Consider the following 21,702-nt stretch of genomic DNA (forward strand, 5'->3'; position numbering starts at 1 on the left):
CTGGAGCACCCAGGGAAAGCCCACACATTCCAGTGGGAGTTCATACAGAGACTCCTTGCAGAGCAGTGCCAGAATTGAACTCCAAACTCAGGACCACAATAGCATCACGCTACACACTACTCCAATGTGGCGCCCACCAATAATGGATTGAAAGGATGGAGGGGAAGTAGAAAATGAAATAGAAGAAAGCATTTTGTGTTCAGCATGCCAAACCCCATCTAGTAAGGGGGCTGGAGCATGGCTCGTTGACATTCACTTGCAGTACGTAGAACAGGCAGATTATTATATCAGTTTCTGTGCAGAGCTGACTCATTGGTTACATTACCATTTTGAAACCATTGTCCTGCAGCTCATGGCATCTCTTTGCCCAAATTATTGTGTATTAATAGGAAACAATCCTGCCAGGGAGCACAAGTAAATGAATGCTGATGGAAAACTATTAATATTTGAAAAATTAAAGAGTGAAAAGCATTGAATCTCCAGAACCTGATGACTGGCATCCTGGAGTTCTGAAGGCTGGTGGAACGCAGCCAGTCAGGCAGCATCTGTAGGTCAAAATTTCAGATTGAGACCCTTTACCAGGGCTTTTGAAGGCAGTGGCTATAGAGATAACATTGTTTGCTATGTTCCAAATCTCAGATTCTAGAAAGGTTCCCAAACATAAGGGTGGCAAATTCCAGGAAAAGTGTTGGAATCTATTATTAAGGCAATTGGAAAATGATGTAATGATTAGCCAGAGTCAGTGCCGTCGATGAAAGAAATAATGTTGGACAAATTTATATATCAGGATATACCAATCTTTTTGGTCTTTCAAGAGACCTTTGATAATACTACATATAGGAGATGATTAAACAAAGATAAAGAGATCTGGTGTTGGGATTAATACACTGCAGTGAAAAGTACATTATTTGTACTGTGCCATATTCGACAATTATTATTTGTTCTAAAGTCCTGTATTGAATGCTGCCTACACCTGCAGTAGCCTCTGTGCTTCTTTCCCTTAAGCAGCAAATCAGTCCTTTAGATTTTCCAGACCAATTTTAATACCATCTGTGTCTTCGTTTGAATCTGTTATGAGAAACATAGAAGCTCATTTGTACCAGAACCATTTGGTCAGAATATTAATACCAGGTCAATAGTTTTTTTTAAATTTTATTTTTATTTGGATAAGGAATTCACAAATATCATGTACTTTTTTCACACTTATAACCTTTTCCATTTTTTTATATGTATAAAACTACAATTATTTATACGTTCTTAAGTACACATTGAGATGATATAAAATGAAAATAAAAACTTAAATAGATAATTATGTACTGTGGTAAATCTAACCTATTAGGCTAAGTAATGGTATTAGTTGTTAAGAAAAATGGTAATAATAGTTTCCATATAACCCTTCTGGACCATTTCCACTGGTCCAAAATGTTGTATATAAGCCTATGTAACAACCATTGTAGGTGTTTATATCCTAATTTGTTCATGCTTGCTCCTGCCCGCAGACATAATTATCCAATCCCTATGTACTTCTTTACTTAATTTTTTCATTTTTTTTTATCCCTTTCCCAAATCTTTCCCTTTACTTGTGTTAATTCTCTGTTTTCCAAAAGAAAACAAAAAAAAAGACATTTAGACCAGGGGTGCTTACGTTAGCAATATTACTGTGTTGATGAGAAGAGCAGTATAAATCATTAGGAGAGTCATCTAAAGTCTGCTGGCATTGGGGTTATATATTCAATCTATTTATTCCAGATTTGATAAAATTTTTCTTTTTGAATTCTCAGGGAGTAAGTCAACTTTTCCATTTTAAATATTTCCAAGATAATTTCGTGCCAATCTTCTAATGTAGGTGGTATTGGATTTAGCCATTTTCTAGTGATTGATTTCTTACTTGCCGCTAAGAGGGCCTGCAGCAACTTTATATCTTCCTTCTGTTCAAGAAACAATACATGCCCCAAATAGAGCGTCTCAAAGTTCAGAGGTATCTGGGACCTAAGTACCTTAACTAATGTTCTATGAATACCTTCCCAATATAGACTTAATTTAGGGCAGTCCCAGAAAATATGAAAATGATTTGCCTCCTTGGAGCCGCACCTTCTCCAACACATTACATTTGTATCTTTATATTTTTCCTGATATGGGGTCTTGAAGTATCTTATAATGTTTTTCCAATAATGTTCTCTCCAAGTCAAAGAATTAGTCGAGGACCATTGAAAGCTGCAGATTTTCCCCCAAGCCTCCTCTAAAAGTACCAACCCCGCTTCTTTCTCCTACTTCTCTTTAATATACAGTGTATTTACATTTTTAGCATGGGAGAGTGCATTATATAATCGAGAAACTGATTTATTAGGTATTGAACTGCAAGCCGAATTCAAAATCTTGAAAAATTCTAATTCTACTGTTGATAGGTCTGTATATCTACAACTCTGGTTAACATAGTTTCGTACTTGAAGGTACCTAAAAAAGTTATTATGTTCTAGGCCATGTTTGTCCTGCAGGATTTGGAAACTTTGTAATACTCTTTTATCTATAAATGAGAGGTAGGTTGTAAGACCTTTCTTTATCCATAGCTCAAATCTTTTATCTCCTCTGTTGGGAAGGAATTCGGTATCATATGCACACCATCTAAAGAGTTTTAACATGTTATTAATTCCACATGAATTAACCACCTTCTGCCATACTTTTAATGTAAGATTTATCCGTCTGTTTTTAAATTTTTCCAACTGGGCCATCAATCTTTTGTCAGCTATTGAGGCCTGTAGAGGAAAACTGTCAACTAATCCAAATTCTATTTCCTTCCATCTAGCCTTATATTCCCTATTACACCAATATAACAGAGGGGTTATCTGTGAGGCATAAAAATAATTTCTCAGGCAAGGAAGAACCATACCTCCTCCTTCCTTCCCTAACTGTAAGGTGTTATATCGAATTCTAGGTTTCTTTCCTTGCCAAATGAAGCGGGAAATCCATTTGTCCCATTCCCTGAATTGATTATCATCCACCTCCACCGGTAAAGTATGGAAAAGATACAATAACCGAGGAAGAATATTCATTTTTATAGTATTTATCCTTGAATTTAAACTTAAAAAGGGGATAAGATTCCATCTATGCATATCTGCTTTTATCTCTGAGATTAATGGCCCATAATTTACCTGTGACAGTGTTGAAAGATCCTTCGGCAGGGTTATTCCTAAATATTTTAATGATTTAGCTTCCCACTTAAGATCGCATGTATCCTGCAATTTTTTGGATGGTGTATAATTTAGGGACCTAACCTGCATTTTCTTTACATTTATCTTATAACCTGATATTTTCCCAAAGTCATCCAACAGTGTAAACAATCCTATAAATGATTTTTCTGGTTCACTCAGATAGACCAAAACATCATCTGCGAATAACGTCACTTTCTGTTCAATCCCTGCCACCTTGATACCTTTTACGATTTCGCTCTGTCTTATTAGTTGGGCAAGCGGTTCAATATATAGCGCAAAAAGGAGAGGAGAAATTGGGCATCCCTGTCTAGTGCCTCTCTCTAAAATAAAGGAGTCAGAGGTCCCCATTTATCTTAATTCGGGCTGTAGGGCTGTCATATAGAGTCTGAATTACTTTAATAAACTTTTCTTGAAAGCTGAATCTTCCTAACTCTCTGTATAGGAATGCCCAACTAACCGAATCAAAAGCTTTCTCAGCGTCCAATCCTACTACCATTGTCTCTGTCTTGTTCTTATTAACCTGTTCCAATATGTGCAGAGTTCTCCTTATGTTGTCCTGTGTTTGTCTTTGTTGAATAAATCCAGTCTGGTCTAAGTGGATTAGGCCAGGTAAAAGCTTTTCCAATCTGCACGCTAATATAGATGTAAATAGTTTGTAATCTAAATTAAGAACACTAATTGGCCGATAATTGCCACATTCTAGTTTATCTTTACCCTCTTTAGGAATAACTGAAATAATCGCTTCTCTCCAGGAAGGTGGAGTTTCTCCTCTCTGCAAGATCCAATTAAAGGTGTTAAGTAGTAATGGGGCTAACTGTGTCTTCAGGGACTTGTACCACTCTGAGGTAAACCCATCAGAACCCGGGGACTTTCCAGTCTTTAACCTAGAGATGGCCACGTTCAGTTCTTTGACAGTTACTGGCTCTAATAAACTTTCATTTTGTAAATCTGTAAGTTTAGGTAGATCTAAAAAAATTCAGTACACTGGCTCATTGGGGGCCCGGGGTTGGGAGTACAGCTCTCGATAATATGTTTCAAAACTCTCTTGAATTTTCCCTATTGTACTCTCCACAAGCTTTGTCTTTGGATTCTTTATTTTATGAATTGTATTGTCTGCTTGTTGTTTTCGTAATTTATATGCTAATAATCTAGCTGATTTACCTCCTACTTCATAATTCTTTTGTCTCAGGTAAAGAAAATTTCTTTGAGTTTCCAACGTATAAATATCGTCAATTTCACTTTGCAATTTCCTAATTTCCTGTTTTCGATTTGAATTACTTTTGTTGCTATCTGCAACTTGAAGTTGTTTTAATTTTCCTTGAAGGTCTGCTAATTTTTGTGCATTGATTTTTTTCATGTGAGTGGTAATGGAAATAATTTTCCCTCTCAGTACAGCTTTCAATGTATCCCATAAGATCACTGGTGATGTTTCTCCCGTGTCATTAAGGTCTAGATATTCTTTGATTTCTCCCCTTAATCTCTCCATTACTTTCGGGTTATTGAGTATATGTGAGTTTAGCCTCCATAGTGTTTTCCTCATTTTCCTTTCCAGGATTAGAGACATAGAGACTGGGCTATGATCCAACAGATCAATTGTTGCAATATTACAGTTTTTTATCCTGAGTCTATCTGTATTAAAGATAAAGAAATAGTCTATCCTTGAATAGGCTGAATGAGGGAAAGAGTAATATGTATAATCTTTACTAGTAGGGTGTAATTCCCTCCAGACATCTATAATTCCCAACTCCTCCATCAATGAGTTCACTTTCCGAGTCAGAGGTTTATTCTGAGTAACTATTCTTGAAGAATCTAATATAGGATTTAATCTAATATTAAAATCCCCTCCTCAAATTACTACCCCTTGAGAACTGACCATTAGGTCAAAAATGTGTCTATAAAATGACCATTCACAACCTGGAGGAGCATAAACATTCAGCAATGTTATTTCTGTACCTTCTATTCTTTTTGTGATTTTTACAAACCGTCCTTCTTTGTCTTTAGTCTCTGAAATATGTTCATAATTAAGAGTACTTGATATTAAAGTAGCTACCCCTCTTTTGTGACTCAATTTATATGATGAATAAAATACATGCTTAAAGCCCATTCTTCTTAATTTTCTATGTTCAGATTGGCTCATATGTGTTTACTGGAGGAAAGCTATTTGTGCCCTCTCTTTTTTCAATTTAGGCATAATCTTATTTCTTTTAATTGGATTCAAAACCCCATTAACATTATAGGAAATTATTTTTACCAATTCAGTTTGCATTTTTCTCTAGTAGAAAAAAAACACTCTCCTTTTCTAACCAAACAGTAAGCAATCCCTTCTCAACAGTAAACCAAGACATATAACCACACCCTAGACATTTTTGAACGTGTAACATTTGAAAATTTCCTGACTTCCCACAGTGAGGCCTGAGCACCGACCCGCCTCAGTTCAGAGGGATAACCTCTATCTTCACCCTGTGTTAGAGGGCCCGCAGCAGTTTGAATAATCATAGAGAATTTTCTCCTATTTATGTCTCGACCAAGTTGCTATCATTCAAGTTATTCCGCCTAGTTTATTTTCAGTTACCAGTTTTCATTTTACCTTTAAGTCCGATTTACTCTTTTCAGTCATTTCTCTTAATTAATCTGTGTTCTCTGTACATTCGCGTCTGAATATTTGCAGCTTTTCCTTGTAGTTTGACACTCTGGTTCGTGTGGAGCGTCCTCGCCCCACTAACTGCCACGACTTCTGCTGAATCCTCTCCAGTAGCGACTCTGGTTGGGTGATAACTTTAATAGGTAGTCCCCGGTCCGCCAGGTCCGATGTTGCCTCCTCCACTGTAGCGTAAGTTTTTGTCCCTTCATCGTAAAAGACTCTCAGCCGAGCTGGATACAGAGTCTGGAGTCTGATGTTGTTTTCCTTCAGGACTCTCCGTGTTTCCGTATATTCCTTCCGTCTGGCAAGAATCCCTGGTGCGTAGTCGTGGTCTAAACTGATTTTACAGTTGTTCTACATGAAACCTTTCTTTTGCCATGCCCTTTTAAGCACCTCTTCCTTCGTTCTGTAACTGAGAAATCTGACCAGAATCGATTTGGGCTGGGCGCCTGCCGGAGGCTGTGGTGCCAACGCGCGGTGAGCCCTTTCTATCTGTAGGTCTTTTGCGGCCAGTATATCAAGGTTCTCTCTAAGTAGCTTCTCCACGAAGGGAATCATCAATCCGGGTTTACCTTCAGTTCCTTCGGGAACTCCGTAGATCCTCACATTTTCCCTTCTCGAGTGGCCTTCTTGATCTATTAGTTTCCACTGGAGCTGGTCTTGTAGCTTCAGCATTTCTGCTATCACCTCCTCTGCGTTTTGTAGCTTCTCTTCAATTCCAACAATCCTCGCTTCGGCTTCATCTATCCGCAAGTTAGTTTTTACTATTTCTCCTTTAATATCTTCCAGCTGTTTGCTGTTATCTTGTCGGAACTCACGAATCTCTCCGAGAATCAAAGACAGAGTCACCGATTCCCCCTCATTATTTCCGTCCTGGCTTGCCGTGGGGGAGGTAGGCCCGTCGCCTTGCTGCGTCTCTTTATGTTTATCAGCCTTCGGAGCGGACTTTTTAATCTTGTTCTTAGACATCATCCTTGCCCCTTTTATTAATATAGTTATGCAATATTAAGTATTTGTCTAAATTCGATTTTGGGGCAGTTTACCTTCTTTTTTGTCGAGAGACCTTTTCCTTACGCCGCCATTCCCTTGATGACCTGGAAGTCTTTCCTTTGGACTCACTTTCAAGGACTCTACCCCAGGTCAATAGTTTTCAATAGTTCAAATAAAATTTATGTGAAAATAATTGAAGGTAAGATGAATTACTGTGTTTTTGTGTTTGGTGACTTAAATTGTATTTGGACTTTATGGACACTGTGCTTCAAAATAAAGGATTAATGTCTAGGTGGCCCATTTGATTCAAAATGGAAAAAAATCTTTAATATATTTTTAGTCACGTCGTTCCATCCTCAAGCTAATCACTGGAAGAGTCTCTCGTGACAATATCTTGGATACAACCATCTTTAGTTGCTTCTTCCATTACAAAGTCACAAATGGGGAGGTTTGCTGATGATTGGCCAAGGTTCAGTTTAACTTCCAACTCCCCAACAATGAAATAATCCATACTTAGCAATAGTCAGACAGGGACTGAGAAGTGGCAGATGACATTTGTGTCACAAAAGAACCAGGCACTGAGAATTTCCAGCCAGGCATAGTTGTTTCACTGATTCTTGACATTCAATACTTTACTATCGTGGGCCACCCACTATCTACAGTGCCTATAAAAAGTATTCTTCCCCAACCACCCCCCCCCCCGGAAGTTTTCATGTTTTATTGCTTTACAACGTTCAATCACAGTGGATTTAATTTGGTTATTTTTTGACACTGATCAACAGAAAAAGATTCTTTCGTAACAAAGTGAAAACATCTCTACAAAGTGATCAAAATTAATTGCAAATATAAAACACAAAATAATTGTTTGCATCACCTTTAATATGACACACTAAATCATCACTGGTGTACCCATCTGGTTTTAGAAGTCACATTAGTTAAATAGAGATCACCATGTGTAGTCAAGGTGATTCAATTGATTGTAGTAAAAATATAACTGTATCTGGGAGGTCCAACTGCTGGTGAGTCAGTATCCTAGCAAAAACTACACCATAAGACAAAAGAACAGTCCAAGCAATTCTTGAAAAGGTTATTGAAAAGCACACATCTAGAGATGGTTGCAAGAAAATTTCCAAGTCACTGAATATCCCTTGGAGTACAGTTAAGTCCCTAATTGATAAATGGAAAGAATATGGCACAACTGTAAATCTGCCTAGAGCAGGCCATCTTGAAACACTGAGTGACCGTACAAGAAGGGGACTAGTGAGGGAGGCCACCAAGAGACCTATGACAACGCTAGAGGAGTTACAAGCTTCAGTGGCTGAGATAGGAGAGACTGTGCATACAGCTGTTGCTCAGGTGCTTCATCAGTCACAGCTGTATGGGAGAGTGGCAAAGAGAAAGTCATTGTTGAAAAATACTCACATGAAATCTTGGCTAGGATTTGCCAGAAGGCACGTGGGAGACTCTGAAGTCAGTTGGAAGAAGGTTCTATGGTCTGATGAAATCAAAATTGAATTTTTTGTCCTTCAGACTAAATGCCAGAAAAAATGGGATCTCCCAGTGGCCACCCATTTTAATTCCACTTCCCATTCCCATCCAACATGTCAATCCATGGCCCCCTCTACTGTTGGAAGAGCAACAGCTGGTATTCCATCTGAGTAGCCTCCAACCTGATGTGTCATGAACATCAATTTCACGAACTTCCGGTAATGGCCCCCTCCAGCTCTGCCAATCCTCATCCCCTTTTTCCTCTCTCACCTAATTTGCCTACACATCGCTTCCCTCCTGTGCTCCTCCCTCATCCCTTTCTTTCATGGCCTTCTGTACTCTCCTACCAGATCTCCCCTTCTCCAGCCCTTTTATCTATTTCATCAATCAACTTCCCAGCTCTTTACTTCACCCCTTTCTGGTTTCACCTATCACCTTGTATTTCTTCCTCTCCTCCCCCTACCTTCTTACTCTGACTACTTTTTTCTCCAGTTCTGATGAAGGGTCTTGGCCTGAAACATCAACTGTTTACTCTTCCGTAGATGCTGCCTAGCCTGCGGAGTTCCTCCAGTATTTTGTGTGTGTTGCAGGGAGAAATTATTATCAAGTTTGGAATAATTTGATCCACAGGAGGGACCATGAGCTTTCATTTTGGTTGGAAAATCTCTAGCTATTCAGCATGGTGACTAACCACTGTATTTTCAATTAACTAGGTTTGGACAAATTAAAAAGTCATTTAGAGTGACGCTCAGTTCCAAAAGCACAGACAAATCACTAATTTACCTTTTTGATAATATTTCTATATATTTTCAAGTCAGGGTATTTGTTACATGAAGTGCAGACCTTGATATTCCTGTGTCCCTCAGTACCTTGAAAACAAGTCTTGCATTTGGCAGACACTGTCAAAGAAATTTTGGTGAATTGCTGCTGTGCATCTTGTAGATTGTATTCACTGCACTTATATTGCACCATTGGTAGGGAGAATGACTATGGTTATAATTGGAATACCTATCAAGTTAACTGTTTTCCTGTGTTGTTTCAAGATTCCAGAATGTAGAAGCTTTGCACCCATGAGGGCAAGTAGAGAGTATTCCATCTGATGTACATGTCAATGTTGAAAAAGCTCTGGAGTGTTTTATTTCATGAAAACCCAGGCTGTGACTCCTACAACCACCATTTATGTGATTGCTTGAAGAAATCATACTGTGACTTCTGTGAAGTTATTGACTTGCCACAGCCATAACCATTTTTCTTGATTCCAGTCAATTAGATTTTCCTTCTTTCTCACTGACTTCAATTTTGGGCAGACTCTTTGCTAGTATGGCCAATTAGTCAACTTTGTAAACTCAATTAGATCTTGACAATCTGAGTAATTCATAACTGGTTACTTTTTTTTTGATTTTTTGTGTGTCATGAATGGAAAATTTGAGCACTCGGGCCAAAGAATACATACGTGTGCATGTGATATTTTGAGTTCATTTTCTATTATAAGCTTTTGTTTAAAGGAAAGAATGTACCAAAAGGAGTGCTGAGAGAGTTGAAAGACCTTAGCTTTTGAGTTATTTGTTTTATATTGTGCACACTGTTTATGCATGCTAAATCTTGATAAATTGGTAGCTGTTGCTCACTGATAAGTTATTAAAACTGTTTCTTTTAAATTAGAACACAGAGGCTTCTCTCTGAATTCAGTCAGGGCTTTGTTTGAAGAGATGTCACTTGAATGCATTTAATTCATGACAGGTACTCAAGGGAACAGGTCCACCGCTGAGCGCATTCACAGGTGATTTGCGGTACTGTCAAGCTATAAAGACTGTTAGCCCAGTTGAGGCCATAAATATACATGTACATAAGCAGAAGCAGATTATCTTCTGACTTCCATATAACGAAGTTTTATGATTCAACAAATATTAAATGATCTATTTTGTATCTCAGTTATAAGAAATAAGTTAGATTTGAAAGTAACTGTTTATCTTAGGCGTCTGCCTAAAAGACTGTTGAGAACAGTGAAAGTCTAAGAGCAGTTTCTGTTTAACTCAAACCTAGAATAATGGTCTCTTTTATTTTAACAAGGTGATTAATTACAGACCAGTCTAGTAAAAAGAGACCTTATGGTACGTTCTGATGCGATAAAATGCCATCTATCACAAAAATATATCTAATGTTTCAGCTTTTGTTCCAGACAGTGTAACTAGATAGAATGACACCAGGGTTAAGTTGCTGTGGGAGCGTGGGCAGGATTTCCATTATGTAGCTCATGCATGCAGTGCTGTATAGATCAGTAAAAACTACTGATACTAGTTATGACATGCTGCTTATTTTTATTGACTGAAGCTCAACCGTATTGGGAATAATCCATCTTCGTCACATAAACTAAATGTAGTTTAAGCCTGAAGAGACAGATTTTCTTGAGGGTTAAACATCTGTGGGTTACTATTTACATTATTATTGGATGCTCAGCAGATCAAGCAGTGCCTATGGAGAAAGTAACAGGTTGCATTGTCAGTTAATGATTTCAATAAATTGATCTGCAAATGATGAACCATTTTTTTCAAATTGTGTAAGCTTGCACACTCAAGTCTAGAATTTCCTTTTGTAAAATCAGTGAGTACTATTGATCAAAATTGGTTTAGCATATACTCACAGTACAGTCATCCTTTCCAATTTGTGCCGTCTCTTGTATATAGTCATTTTGTTTTATCACTTCTCTGATGTTACATTTATGGTTTTAACATGTTATCCAGCAGTGTTCTTGGTCATTATCCTTGGTGTGCTGTAAATAACTTACACATTACCAAGCACAATATTTCATTTGGTTGGTATTTGCCCTTGCTTCCTGTAATTTGCTGTGCCCCTGCTGTGTTTTTATTTACAGTTTTGTTTGTATTTCCATTTTCAAATCATTGCTGACAATAATGATACTCTGCTAATCATTTTCTTACGTTTGAGTGCATTTTTTTTAAAAAAAGCTCCCCCTTTACTTCCTCTGATCGAGCCAATTTTTGATTCACTCCAGAAACCAAGTTTAGTGCCTCCAGCCCTTTAGGCTAATAGCATGTATGGCACCATGTTCGGCGGTTTGCCAAAATATAAGTATATACTGCTTCTAATTAGCCTTAATCTGTGAGATTTGTTTCCTCCTTGAACAATTCCCATAAACATGATGGATGTGAAAGCAACACTGACTCTCACTGGTCCATGTTTCTTTATCCTTCATTTGTCTCTCCATCAAAACCTGTTTGAATACTCCAGTTCATGATTACATGAATTAAAATTAACACAATTAAATATTTTGCCAGGATATTTTAAGCAGGCTGGGTTGGCCAAATATTACTTTTTAATCAAAATTTATTTTTCCAATTAAAGAAAAAAATGTATAATCAAAATGCAATTAAGTTAAATTAATTAATATGATTTAGTATTATTTTCGCCAAAAACTAAAAGACAGTTAATTAAACAATTTATCTGTTTGAGCGATAATAGGAAAACATTTAAACATAAGAAAGTCTGCAGATGCTGGAAATACTAAATGCACAAAATGCTGAAGGAACTCAGCAAGCCAGGCAGCATCTCTGCAAAAGATAAACAGTTGGCATTTCTGGCCAAGACCCTTCACCAGGACTGTACAGTTATGTGACATATGTTTAGAAAACCTTGAGTTAAGCTATCATATTTAACAAAGTTGCAGTTAAATTGGATTGGAATTAGCTTAACTGTGCATAAAGAATGGTATAGTGATCAAGAAAAATTATTTGTAACATCAAAAAGAAGTACACTGAAAGTTGTATGATCTTTCTTCACTCAAGTTTTGGAAAAAAAATTCAAATGCAATGCTTGCTAGAGAGTACCTGAAGCTACTAGGGACTTTAATGCCTTCTAAATGATTGTCAATACTTCATCAATGATTTAGTGATATGTTATTAGAACTAGAGTGGCTGAGCTTTTGTTTTCAACAAGATGATCTGATCAAAGGTAGCATAGCTCAGCTGACCATCAAATAGGTCTCTGATTGTATTTTAGTTCAGACTTTCAAAAACCGTAATACAAAATTCTGGTTTTAGTTGTTATTTTCTGTACGTTCTCTGTGCTAAGTAACCAAAGTCCTGTGATTTATTTGTTTTCAACATATCTAGAATTTTCATCTCATTACTATCCTTCACCGGTTTAAAGCTTTTTCAGTGGAGAGTTCTTATTCCTTATATCTTCCATGTGAGCACTTGAAAGTGTCATTATTCATTATTCGATATTATCATTTAAAGTTAAATTGGATAGGTATATGGACAGGAAAGGAATGGAGGGTTATGGGCTGAGTGCAGGTCGGTGGGACTAGGTGAGAGTAAGAGTTCAGCATGGACTAGAAAGGCAGAGATAGCCTGTTCCCGTGCTGTAATTGTTATATGGTTACATAAGTAAGTCAATAGCATCATAACATTTTAAGTAACGTTTGGATATTAAACACACAGCACATATTTTCCCCGTATGAACATATATAATCATTGCAACACACCAATATCGCTGAATCAGTGGGAGCCCTGGGCTTGTTTTCCTGCAACAAGATGGTCCCATCGAGGGGTGGTGGGAGACAGCGATACTCGAAGGGGCTTCCTTATGTCCAGTCTATTCCGCAATTTAGTTTTCGTTGCCTTCATTGCAGAGATATGTTGGAAATGGACGTTTTCAATGCTTTTGTGGCTATCTCAGGATATTCAGCCTTGATTTTGATCCAGAATGCCGGCAGAGATATTATGTGAAACATACTTTTCAGCCCGCCGTCATTTGCAAGGTCGAGGAGTTGATCTCCTTCCCGCGCTGACATGCATGACGCGCGGGTAATGACCTCGCATGCGTAATGGCTCAACAGTGGACGTGACAGGGAATGAGGAAAGATGCAGCTGACTCATATCGCCAATGCTACCCCCTCCCCCCCCCCGGATCGGCCGGTCCACAAGAATATTGTCAATATTAAACCGGTCCGCAGTGCAAAAAATGTTGGGGACCCCTGTCTTAAGGGGTACAGGGGTTTTTTATAGGATATGATGAATAAGCAGGAATAGATGGGAGGATAAAATGTAGGTTAGGGTATATATGTGTGTATGATTGGGTGAAGGAATTTGGAATGTAAGTCTATTGCACACTCCGGAGCAGGAGGTGGCAGTAATGCACCATTAAGCTGGGTGCCGACCGCCGTAAAACAAGAAGAAGAAGTGTAGAATTTCAATGTAGCAGGATCCTCTTTTGGGTTGAAGTCAGGAACAGGAAGGGAGCAGTTACTCTATTGGGAGTATTCTATAGGCCCCCTGGTAGCAGCAGAGATACCGAGGAGCAGATTAGGGGTCAGATTTTAGAAAGATGCAAAAATAACAGGGTTGTTACGAAGGGTGACTTTAACTTCCCTAATATTGATTGGCACCTGATTAGTTCCAAGGGTTTGGACGGGGCAGAGTTTGTTAAGTGTGTCCAGAATGGATTCCTGTCACAGTATGTTGACAGGCCAACTAGGGGAAATGCCATACTAGATCTAGTATTAGGTAATGAACCGGGTCAGGTCACAGATCTCTCAGTGAGTGAGCATCTGTGGGACAGTGAAACCACTCCCTGGCCTTCAGCATTATCATGGAAAAGGATAGAATCAGAGAGGACAGGAAAATTTTTAATTGGGGAAGGGCAAATTATGAGGCTATAAGGCTAGAACTTGCGGGTGTGAATTGGGATGATGTTTTTGCAGGGAAATGTGGTTGATGTTTAGAGAGCTCTTGCAGGATGTTAGGGATAAATTTGTCCCGGTGAGGAAGATAAAGAATGGTAGGGCGAAGGAACCATGGGTGATAAGTGAGGTGGAAAATCTAGTCAGGTGGAAGAAGGCAGCATACAAGAGGTTTAGGAAGCAAGGATCAGATGGGTCTATTGAGGAATATAGGGTAGCAAGAAAGGAGCTTAAGAAGGGGCTGAGAAGAGCAAGAAGGGGACATGAGAAGGTCTTGGCGAGTAGGGTAAAGGAAAACCCCAAGGCATTCTTCAATTATGTGAAGAAAAAAAGGATGACAGGAGTGAAGGTAGGACCGATTAGAGATAAAGGTGGGAAGATGTGCCTGGAGGCTGTGGAAGTGAGCGAGGTCCTCAATGAATACTTCTGTTCGGTATTCACCAATGAGAGGGAACTTGATGATGGTGAGGACAATATGAGTGAGGTTGATGTTCTGGAGCATGTTGATATTAAGGGAGAGGAGGTGTTGGAGTTATTAAAATACATTAGGACAGACAAGTCCCCGGGGCCTGACAGAATATTTCCCAGGCTGCTCCACAAGGCGAGGGAAGAGATTGCTGAGCCTCTGGCTAGGATCTTTATGTCCTCGTTGTCCACGGGAATGGTACCGGAGGATTGGAGGGAGGCGAATGTTGTCCCCTTCTTCAAAAAAAGTAGTAGGGATAGTCCAGGTAATTATAGACCAGTGACCCTAATGTCTGTGGTGGGAAAGCTGTTGGAAAAGATTCTTAGAGATAAGATCTATGGGCATTTGGAGAATCATGGTCTGATCAGGGACAGTCAGCATGGCTTTGTGAAGGGCAGATCATGCCTAACAAGCCTGATAGAGTTCTTTGAGGAGGTGACCAGGCATATAGATGAGGGTAGTACAGTGGATGTGATCTATATGGACTTTTAGTAAGGCATTTGACAAGGTTCCACATGGTAGGCTTATTCAGAAAGTCAGAAGGCATGGGATCCAGGGAAGTTTGGCCAGGTGGATTCAGAATTGGCTTGCCTGCAGAAGGCAGAGGGTTGTGGTGGAGGGAGTACATTCGGATTGGAGGGTTGTGACTGATTAGTGGTGTCCCACAAGGATCGGTTCTGGGACCTCTACTTTTCGTGATTTTTATTAACGACCTGGATGTGGGGGTAGAAGGGTGGGTTGGCAAGTTTGCAGACGACACAAAGGTTGGTGGTGTTGTAGATAGTGTAGAGGATTGTCAAAGATTGCAGAGAGACATTGATAGGTTGCAGAAGTGGGCTGAGAAGTGGCAGATGGAGTTCAACCCGGAGAAGTGTGAGGTGGTACACTTTGGAAGGACAAACTCCAAGGCAGAGTACAAAGTAAATGGCAGGATACTTGGTAGTGTGGAGGAGCAGAGGGATCTGGGGGTACATGTCCACAGATCCCTGCAAGTTGCCTCACAGGTAGATAGGGTAGTTAAGAAAGCTTATGGGGTGTTAGCTTTCATAAGTCGAGGGATAGAGTTTAAGAGTCGCAAGGTAATGATGCAGCTCTATAAAACTGGTTAGGCCACACTTGGAGTACCGTGTTCAGTTCTGGTTGCCTCACTATAGGACAGATGGGGAAGCATTGGAAAGGGTACAGAGGAGATTTACCAGGATGCTGCCTGGTTTAGAGTGTATGCATTATGATCAGAGACTAAGGGAGCTGGGGCTTTACTCTTTGGAGAGATGAAGGATGAAAGGAGACATGTTAGAGGTATACAAGATATTAAGAGGAATAGATAGAGTTGACAGCCAGCTCAATACAAGAGGACATGGCTTTAAGCTAAGGGGTGGGAAGTTCAAGGGCGATATTAGAGGAAGGTTTTTGACTCAGAGAGTGGTTGGTGTGTGGAATACACTGCCTGAGTCAGTGGTGGAGGCAGATACACTAGTGAGATTTAAGAGACTACTAGACAGATATATGGAGGAATTTAAGTTGGGGGGTTATATGGGAGGCAGGATTTGAGGGTTGGCACAACAATGTGGGCCGAAGGGCCTGTGCTGTGCTGTACTATTCTATGTTCAAAGTGCTGGTTGACAAAGTGCAATAATTTTGCTTTCTGTTCAATCAGCACATGACACTGGAAGCTGGTCATGGTTTTAATGTCGTCAATGGTTGGTTCCTCAATGTGTAAGTACAGTATATGGATATATGTTTTTTCAAAAATATTTTAGGTGAGAACTGAAGCTGACTTTGCAATTATGCAGATAGCAACTTAAATAAAGAGAACTGGCAGTACTTTGCTTCAAACCAGAATCATGTGTGTGTAAGATCATGAGGTATAAGATCATGACTGTTAATAGTCCAGTTTTATTGTAAGGATCATATTAGCAGGGAAGAGCACTTTTCATCAATTAATTTTTGGCACCCAGTCTTAAAACCTACCATTGTCTTGGGTGTTAAGGTGAGCTAAGTCATTCTTGGAAAACCTGGCAAGCTATTAAAGCACTTCTGGAAAGGAAAATGAACAATTTTGATTAGTGAAAAGGCAAACTACTGTGACTGCTGTAAATCTATAATGTGAACAGAAAATCCAAGTAGTGTGATCTCTTTGCAGAAAGCCTCAATTCAGTTTGTAACTTGATGCTGTGACGAGAATACACATAAAATTAAGATGTTTGCTGGCCTGGGTTAGCATCAGTGACATCAGCAAGTGGTCTGCCACCTGCCCTCAGGGGAAGGAGAGATAAGGAACAATGGAGCAGCGTCTGGAGATGTGTAATGAAGGAACGGGGGAGAGAGAGCTGTCTGGAGCGGCTCCCCCTTTGAACCCTGAACTGTTTGAAGTGGTGGTCAGGCGATGCCCCAGCAGGGGGATAAAAAGGGACAGGTTCGCTAAGGCAGGACACACGCCACCTGAGGTAACGAGACCCTGGAAGCGGTACGCTTCTCACGAGTGGTGAGAAGTACCGGACAACGCACAGGGTGGAAAGGTACGATCAGCGGGAACCCGGTGTGTGTCCGCCCTTGCCTGGGTGCCGGGTTCACTGCAGAGGATCGACTGAATCTGGAGGAGGGGTCACAGTCGGTGACCTCAGGTGACATCACCAAGGACCCGCCCAAAAGTTGCTTGTGAGCAATCTCACCGGTCTGTGAGTGAAGCCGTTCTGAATGATCAGTTGTTCCTGTTCTATCTCTCTCTTCCCCCACGTTGTCCATCCATGGCAACGATTACTGCGAACTGAACTACTAAACTGGACTGGACTTTGAGTCACTTTGAAATTTGGTCATTTACCCCTAGACAACGATAGAGCTTGATTGATGCTGTTATCTTAATTCTGTGCACATGTGTGTTTATCATCGCTGAACTGTTGCATTTATTATCCTTTCGATTACTGTGTTGCTTGTTTCTTTAATAAAACTTTCTTAGTTCTAGTACTCCAGACTCCAACTGAGTGATCCATTTCTGCTGGTTTGGCAACCCAGTTACGGGGTACGTAACAATTGCTGAACTTCCAGTTGCCTATTACTTTGTTTCTCTTAATTTGACCTCAATGTCGTATACACCTACAAAGTTTGACATAAACATGAAGAATACGTACTTGTCTTCCATTGAGACATGGTACAGGCACACTTACAGAGCCAACAATAGTGTGGTAAAATTTAAATACTGTAATCAACCAGTTCAGCTTTGTTTCTTTCATTTCCTGCTTTCAGTTTTTGCCCTTTATGATAATTTCAGATTTAATTCATCATATCCCTTCTTAAAAATACCTGCTCTCACACATCGCAGACTTGTTTTTCAAACGAGTCTTTATGAATTCTTAGTTGGTTCCATCACCACTTGTATCATTTCATGTCACTTGCTCTCCATCTTGTAACAAACTTTCTCTGTATTTCTCACTAACTTTTTCCCAACACTTTTTTCCTTTAAAATCTGAACTTTTATCTCCCACTTTTTGAGTATCTAATGGAAGGCCAAGTGTAAGCTTATTAGTGAGTTCCATATTCTCACCATACTTGGGTAAAGAATATTATTCCAAATTCCTCAGAGGGTTTCTTGATGACTTCTTTAAAATAATGGACTCTTGTTACGCTCTTCCCCGCAATGCATTCTCTCTGTATCCTCATTTTTAAACTATTATCATTTCAGAGACCACTCACAGGTCATCCCTCAACCTTCTTGAGGAAAGAGACCTAATTTTTTTTATGCAAACAACAGGAATTCTGCAGATGCTGGAAATTCAAGCAACACACGTAAAAGTTGCTGGTGAACGCAGCAGGCCAGGCAGCACCTCTTCCTAATTTTTTTTTATCATTTTTAGATATATTACCTTTTTCCTTCTAGTATCATGCTCGTAAATCTCGGTACCATCTCCATTGACTGTAAATACTTTTAAAAATATGAGGGGCACATTATTCCAAGGTTTCAGACCGGTTTCGTACAGGTTATCTACTTCACTATTCTATCCCTATTAAAATAATCTTCCATTTGTGTTATATTATCATACTAATGATTGAATTGTGAATTTATAGGTCTTAATTTAAAATTTTCACAAGACAGTTAATGGCAAAAGCATGCTTTGCCACATTGTAATTGAACAGAATTATTGCATAAATTGCTTAACTACTTGATGCACCATTAAAGTACGTGTACTTGTTTTGATCAGATGTAGTGAAAGGCTTGCCAAGAATGCATGTAACATAACATTGTGATTCTGCAGATTGGTGGTGTTGTGCATAACTATCTACTTTTGTGTAGTTTAATTGTATAACTTTTTCTCAGTTGATGAATTGTTTTATTTTGCCAAATTTTATCAGCGGCAACAGGATGTTTATTAGGTAGTGTATCACTATTTTCTGTTGCCTGTTCTTTTTCCTCTCTATTTTGGTTTTCCTAGAAGCTTATCATGTATACTTGCAAATCTCAAAAATACTGATCAGTCTGCTTTTAAGCAATGAAGCAACATTAGCAACCAGTTCAGTACTCCCTTAGAATCAGTATAAACGTCAAACACAAGTGGACAAAACAAACAAGCCTGTTAGTATGCAAGGACAGAAAGCATATTATTGAGCATAGGGTGACTTTTAACCTTGAATTATGTGGTACATTGCTTGAATTAAAACTAAAATTTTCTCATCCAGCAGCAGGAATATTATGTCTAAACAGTTTCAGTTTGACCTTCTAGGTTAACTCTTTAGTGCAGAGCTTGTGGGAGCTAGTTTGAGATTTTGTAAAAAGCAATAGTCTTGCTTGACCCAACTGGGATTGTCTGCTGGTTTGTAATAGTAAAGATCACAACTTGAATGAGATGAAGAATGGTGACAGTTTTTGTTTGCACTGTGATCTTTCTTAGTTGATGGACATGAAGGCTTTGGTGAGGTCCATAAAGGCCATTTGGAATAGTTGATGTTGCTCAGTACTTTTTTTTTGTGGAGTTGGTAGTGGTGAATATGTACATTCTATGCCTTAATAGATAAAATCTACATTGATCACTTTGGAAGATCTAGTTCAGGAGACACAAGCATATTTGGCTAAGAGATCCTTTCTCAGTTAGAAATGAATATTTTTATGTGTCATTTCTAGTGTTTGATGCAAACAGGCTGAGCAAGTGTTGTTGTATTGGTAGCTACTTAACAGTCATATAAACAACTTCCATGTTTGAAGGTTTTTCTGGCAACTGAGTAACAAGAAACATTTTGTAATCTGAGCCACAGTGTCAGTAAGGAGCAGTTGATTAATTTAGAAAAGAGTAGATATAATTGAGAACCTGGCCATAAATTGGACTACATCCGACTCCAGCAGACTACTCAGCGGGAGTACAGAGTCTGCTGCGCTTTTGTTTTCACGGAAACGTGGCTTAGCGACAGAGTTCCGGATGCCGCCATTCAGCTAGACAAGCTTGCTTTATTTTGGGCTGACCGAGATACAACCCTGTGCGGTAAGACTTGCGGTGGGGGCTTGTGTATTTATATCAACATGGAATGGTGCAAGAACTCTGTGCTGGTCTCTAGTTACTGCTCATCGCTAGTGGGGTTTGTGACTGTTAGATGCAGACCATTTTATTTACCACGGGAATTCACCACTGTCCTTATAGTCAGTGTGTACATTCCCCCCAGCGCTAATGCTAAGAAGGCACTCTGTGAACTGTATGAGGCTATCAGCGAACTGCAGAACGCACACCCTGATGGACTGTTTATTGTCGCCAGAGATTTTAACCACGCGAACCTCAAGTCAGTTCTCCCCAAATTCCATCAGTATGTGGACTTTGCAACGAGAGGGGAGACTGCATTGGACCTTGTTTATACAAACAGCCCTGACGCATACCGGGCGGAGCCCTGCCGCCACCTCAGTTACTCAGACCACATCTCTGTTATGCTAATCCCAGCACACAGACCGCTCGTCAGACGCTCCAGACCAGTTCTGAAGCAGGTGAAAACCTGGCCAACAGGAGCCATCTCTGCTCTTCAAGACTGCTTTGAGCACACTGACTGGCACATGTTCAGGGAGGCTGCAACCGATGACGACTGTACCAACTTAGAGAAGTACACGACATCAGTGACTAGCTACATCAGCAAGTGCATCGATGACGTCACTGTGTCCAAGACCATCATTACATGCGCTAACCAGAAGCCATGGATAACCGCGGAGGTGCGTGCGCTGCTGAGGACCCGTGACTCTGCCTTCAGAGCAGGCGACAAGGCAGCCCTAACAACAGCGAGGGCCAAACTGTCCCGGGCCATCAGAGAGGCAAAGCGTGCACATGCCCAGCGAATCCACAGTCACTTCAAGGACAGCAGCCACATGCAGCGCATGTGGAAGGGCATTCAGGACATCACCAACTACAAGACAACATCACCTGCTTGTGCTGGTGATGCCTTCCTCCCAGATGCGTTGAACAACTTCTACGCTCGTTTCCAGACGGAAAATGATGTGGTGGCAAGGAAGACCACCCCTCCTCCAAATGACCCCATGCTATGTCTTACCGAGGCCGATGTGAGAAAAACTCTATGCAGGGTCAACCCACGGAAGGCTGCTGGACCAGACAATATTCCTGGCAGAATGCTCAGAGGATGTGTAGACCAGCTAGCAGATGTTCTCACTGACATCTTCAACATCTCCCTGAGCAGCACCGTCGTTCCAACGTGCTTCAAGGCTGCCACCATCGTCTCTGTGCTGAAGAAGTCTTCAGTGTCCTGCCTCAATGACTACTGTCCCATTGCTCTCGCATCCATCATCATGAAGTGTTTCGAGAGGCTCATCATGAGGCACATAAAGACCCTGCTGCCCCCCTCACTGGACCCCCTGCAGTTCACGTACCGTCCCAACCGCTCAACAGATAACACCATCGCCATCACCATCCACCTGGCCCTCACCCACCTGGACAAAAAAGACACATACGTTCGAATGCTGTTCATAGACTTCAGTTCAGCATTCAACACAATCATTCCTCAGCACTTGATTGGAAAAGCTGAAACTGCTGGTCCTGAACACCTCCCTCTGCAACCGGATCCTAGACTTCCTGACTGGGAGACCTCAGTCAGTCCAGATCGGGAGCAGCATCTCCAACACCATCACACTGAGCACGGGGGCCCCCCAGGGCTGTGTGCTCAGTCCAATACTGTTCACTCTGCTGACCCTCGACTGTGCAGCAATACACAGCTCGAACCACATCATCAA

General features: G+C 40.3%; 1 protein-coding gene across 7 annotated transcripts in view; it reads left to right on the top strand.

The window, feature by feature from the left end:
- LOC134359051 (arginyl-tRNA--protein transferase 1) overlaps window positions 1-21,702 on the top strand; it is a 183,041-nt gene that overhangs the window by 94,161 nt on the left and 67,178 nt on the right. The window contains exon 12 of one of the 7 annotated variants that reach the window (XM_063071916.1): window positions 6,640-7,434. The exons of the other annotated variants lie outside the window; for them this stretch is intronic. Coding sequence (XP_062927986.1) covers window positions 6,640-6,840 — 201 coding nt within the window. The 3' untranslated portion in view covers window positions 6,841-7,434. Of the gene's footprint in view, window positions 1-6,639; window positions 7,435-21,702 lie in introns of those variants that run through there. 7 annotated transcript variants of the gene reach the window in all.

Source organism: Mobula hypostoma, chromosome 19 (assembly GCF_963921235.1).
Source record: "Mobula hypostoma chromosome 19, sMobHyp1.1, whole genome shotgun sequence".
NCBI classification, from domain to species: domain Eukaryota; kingdom Metazoa; phylum Chordata; class Chondrichthyes; order Myliobatiformes; family Myliobatidae; genus Mobula; species Mobula hypostoma.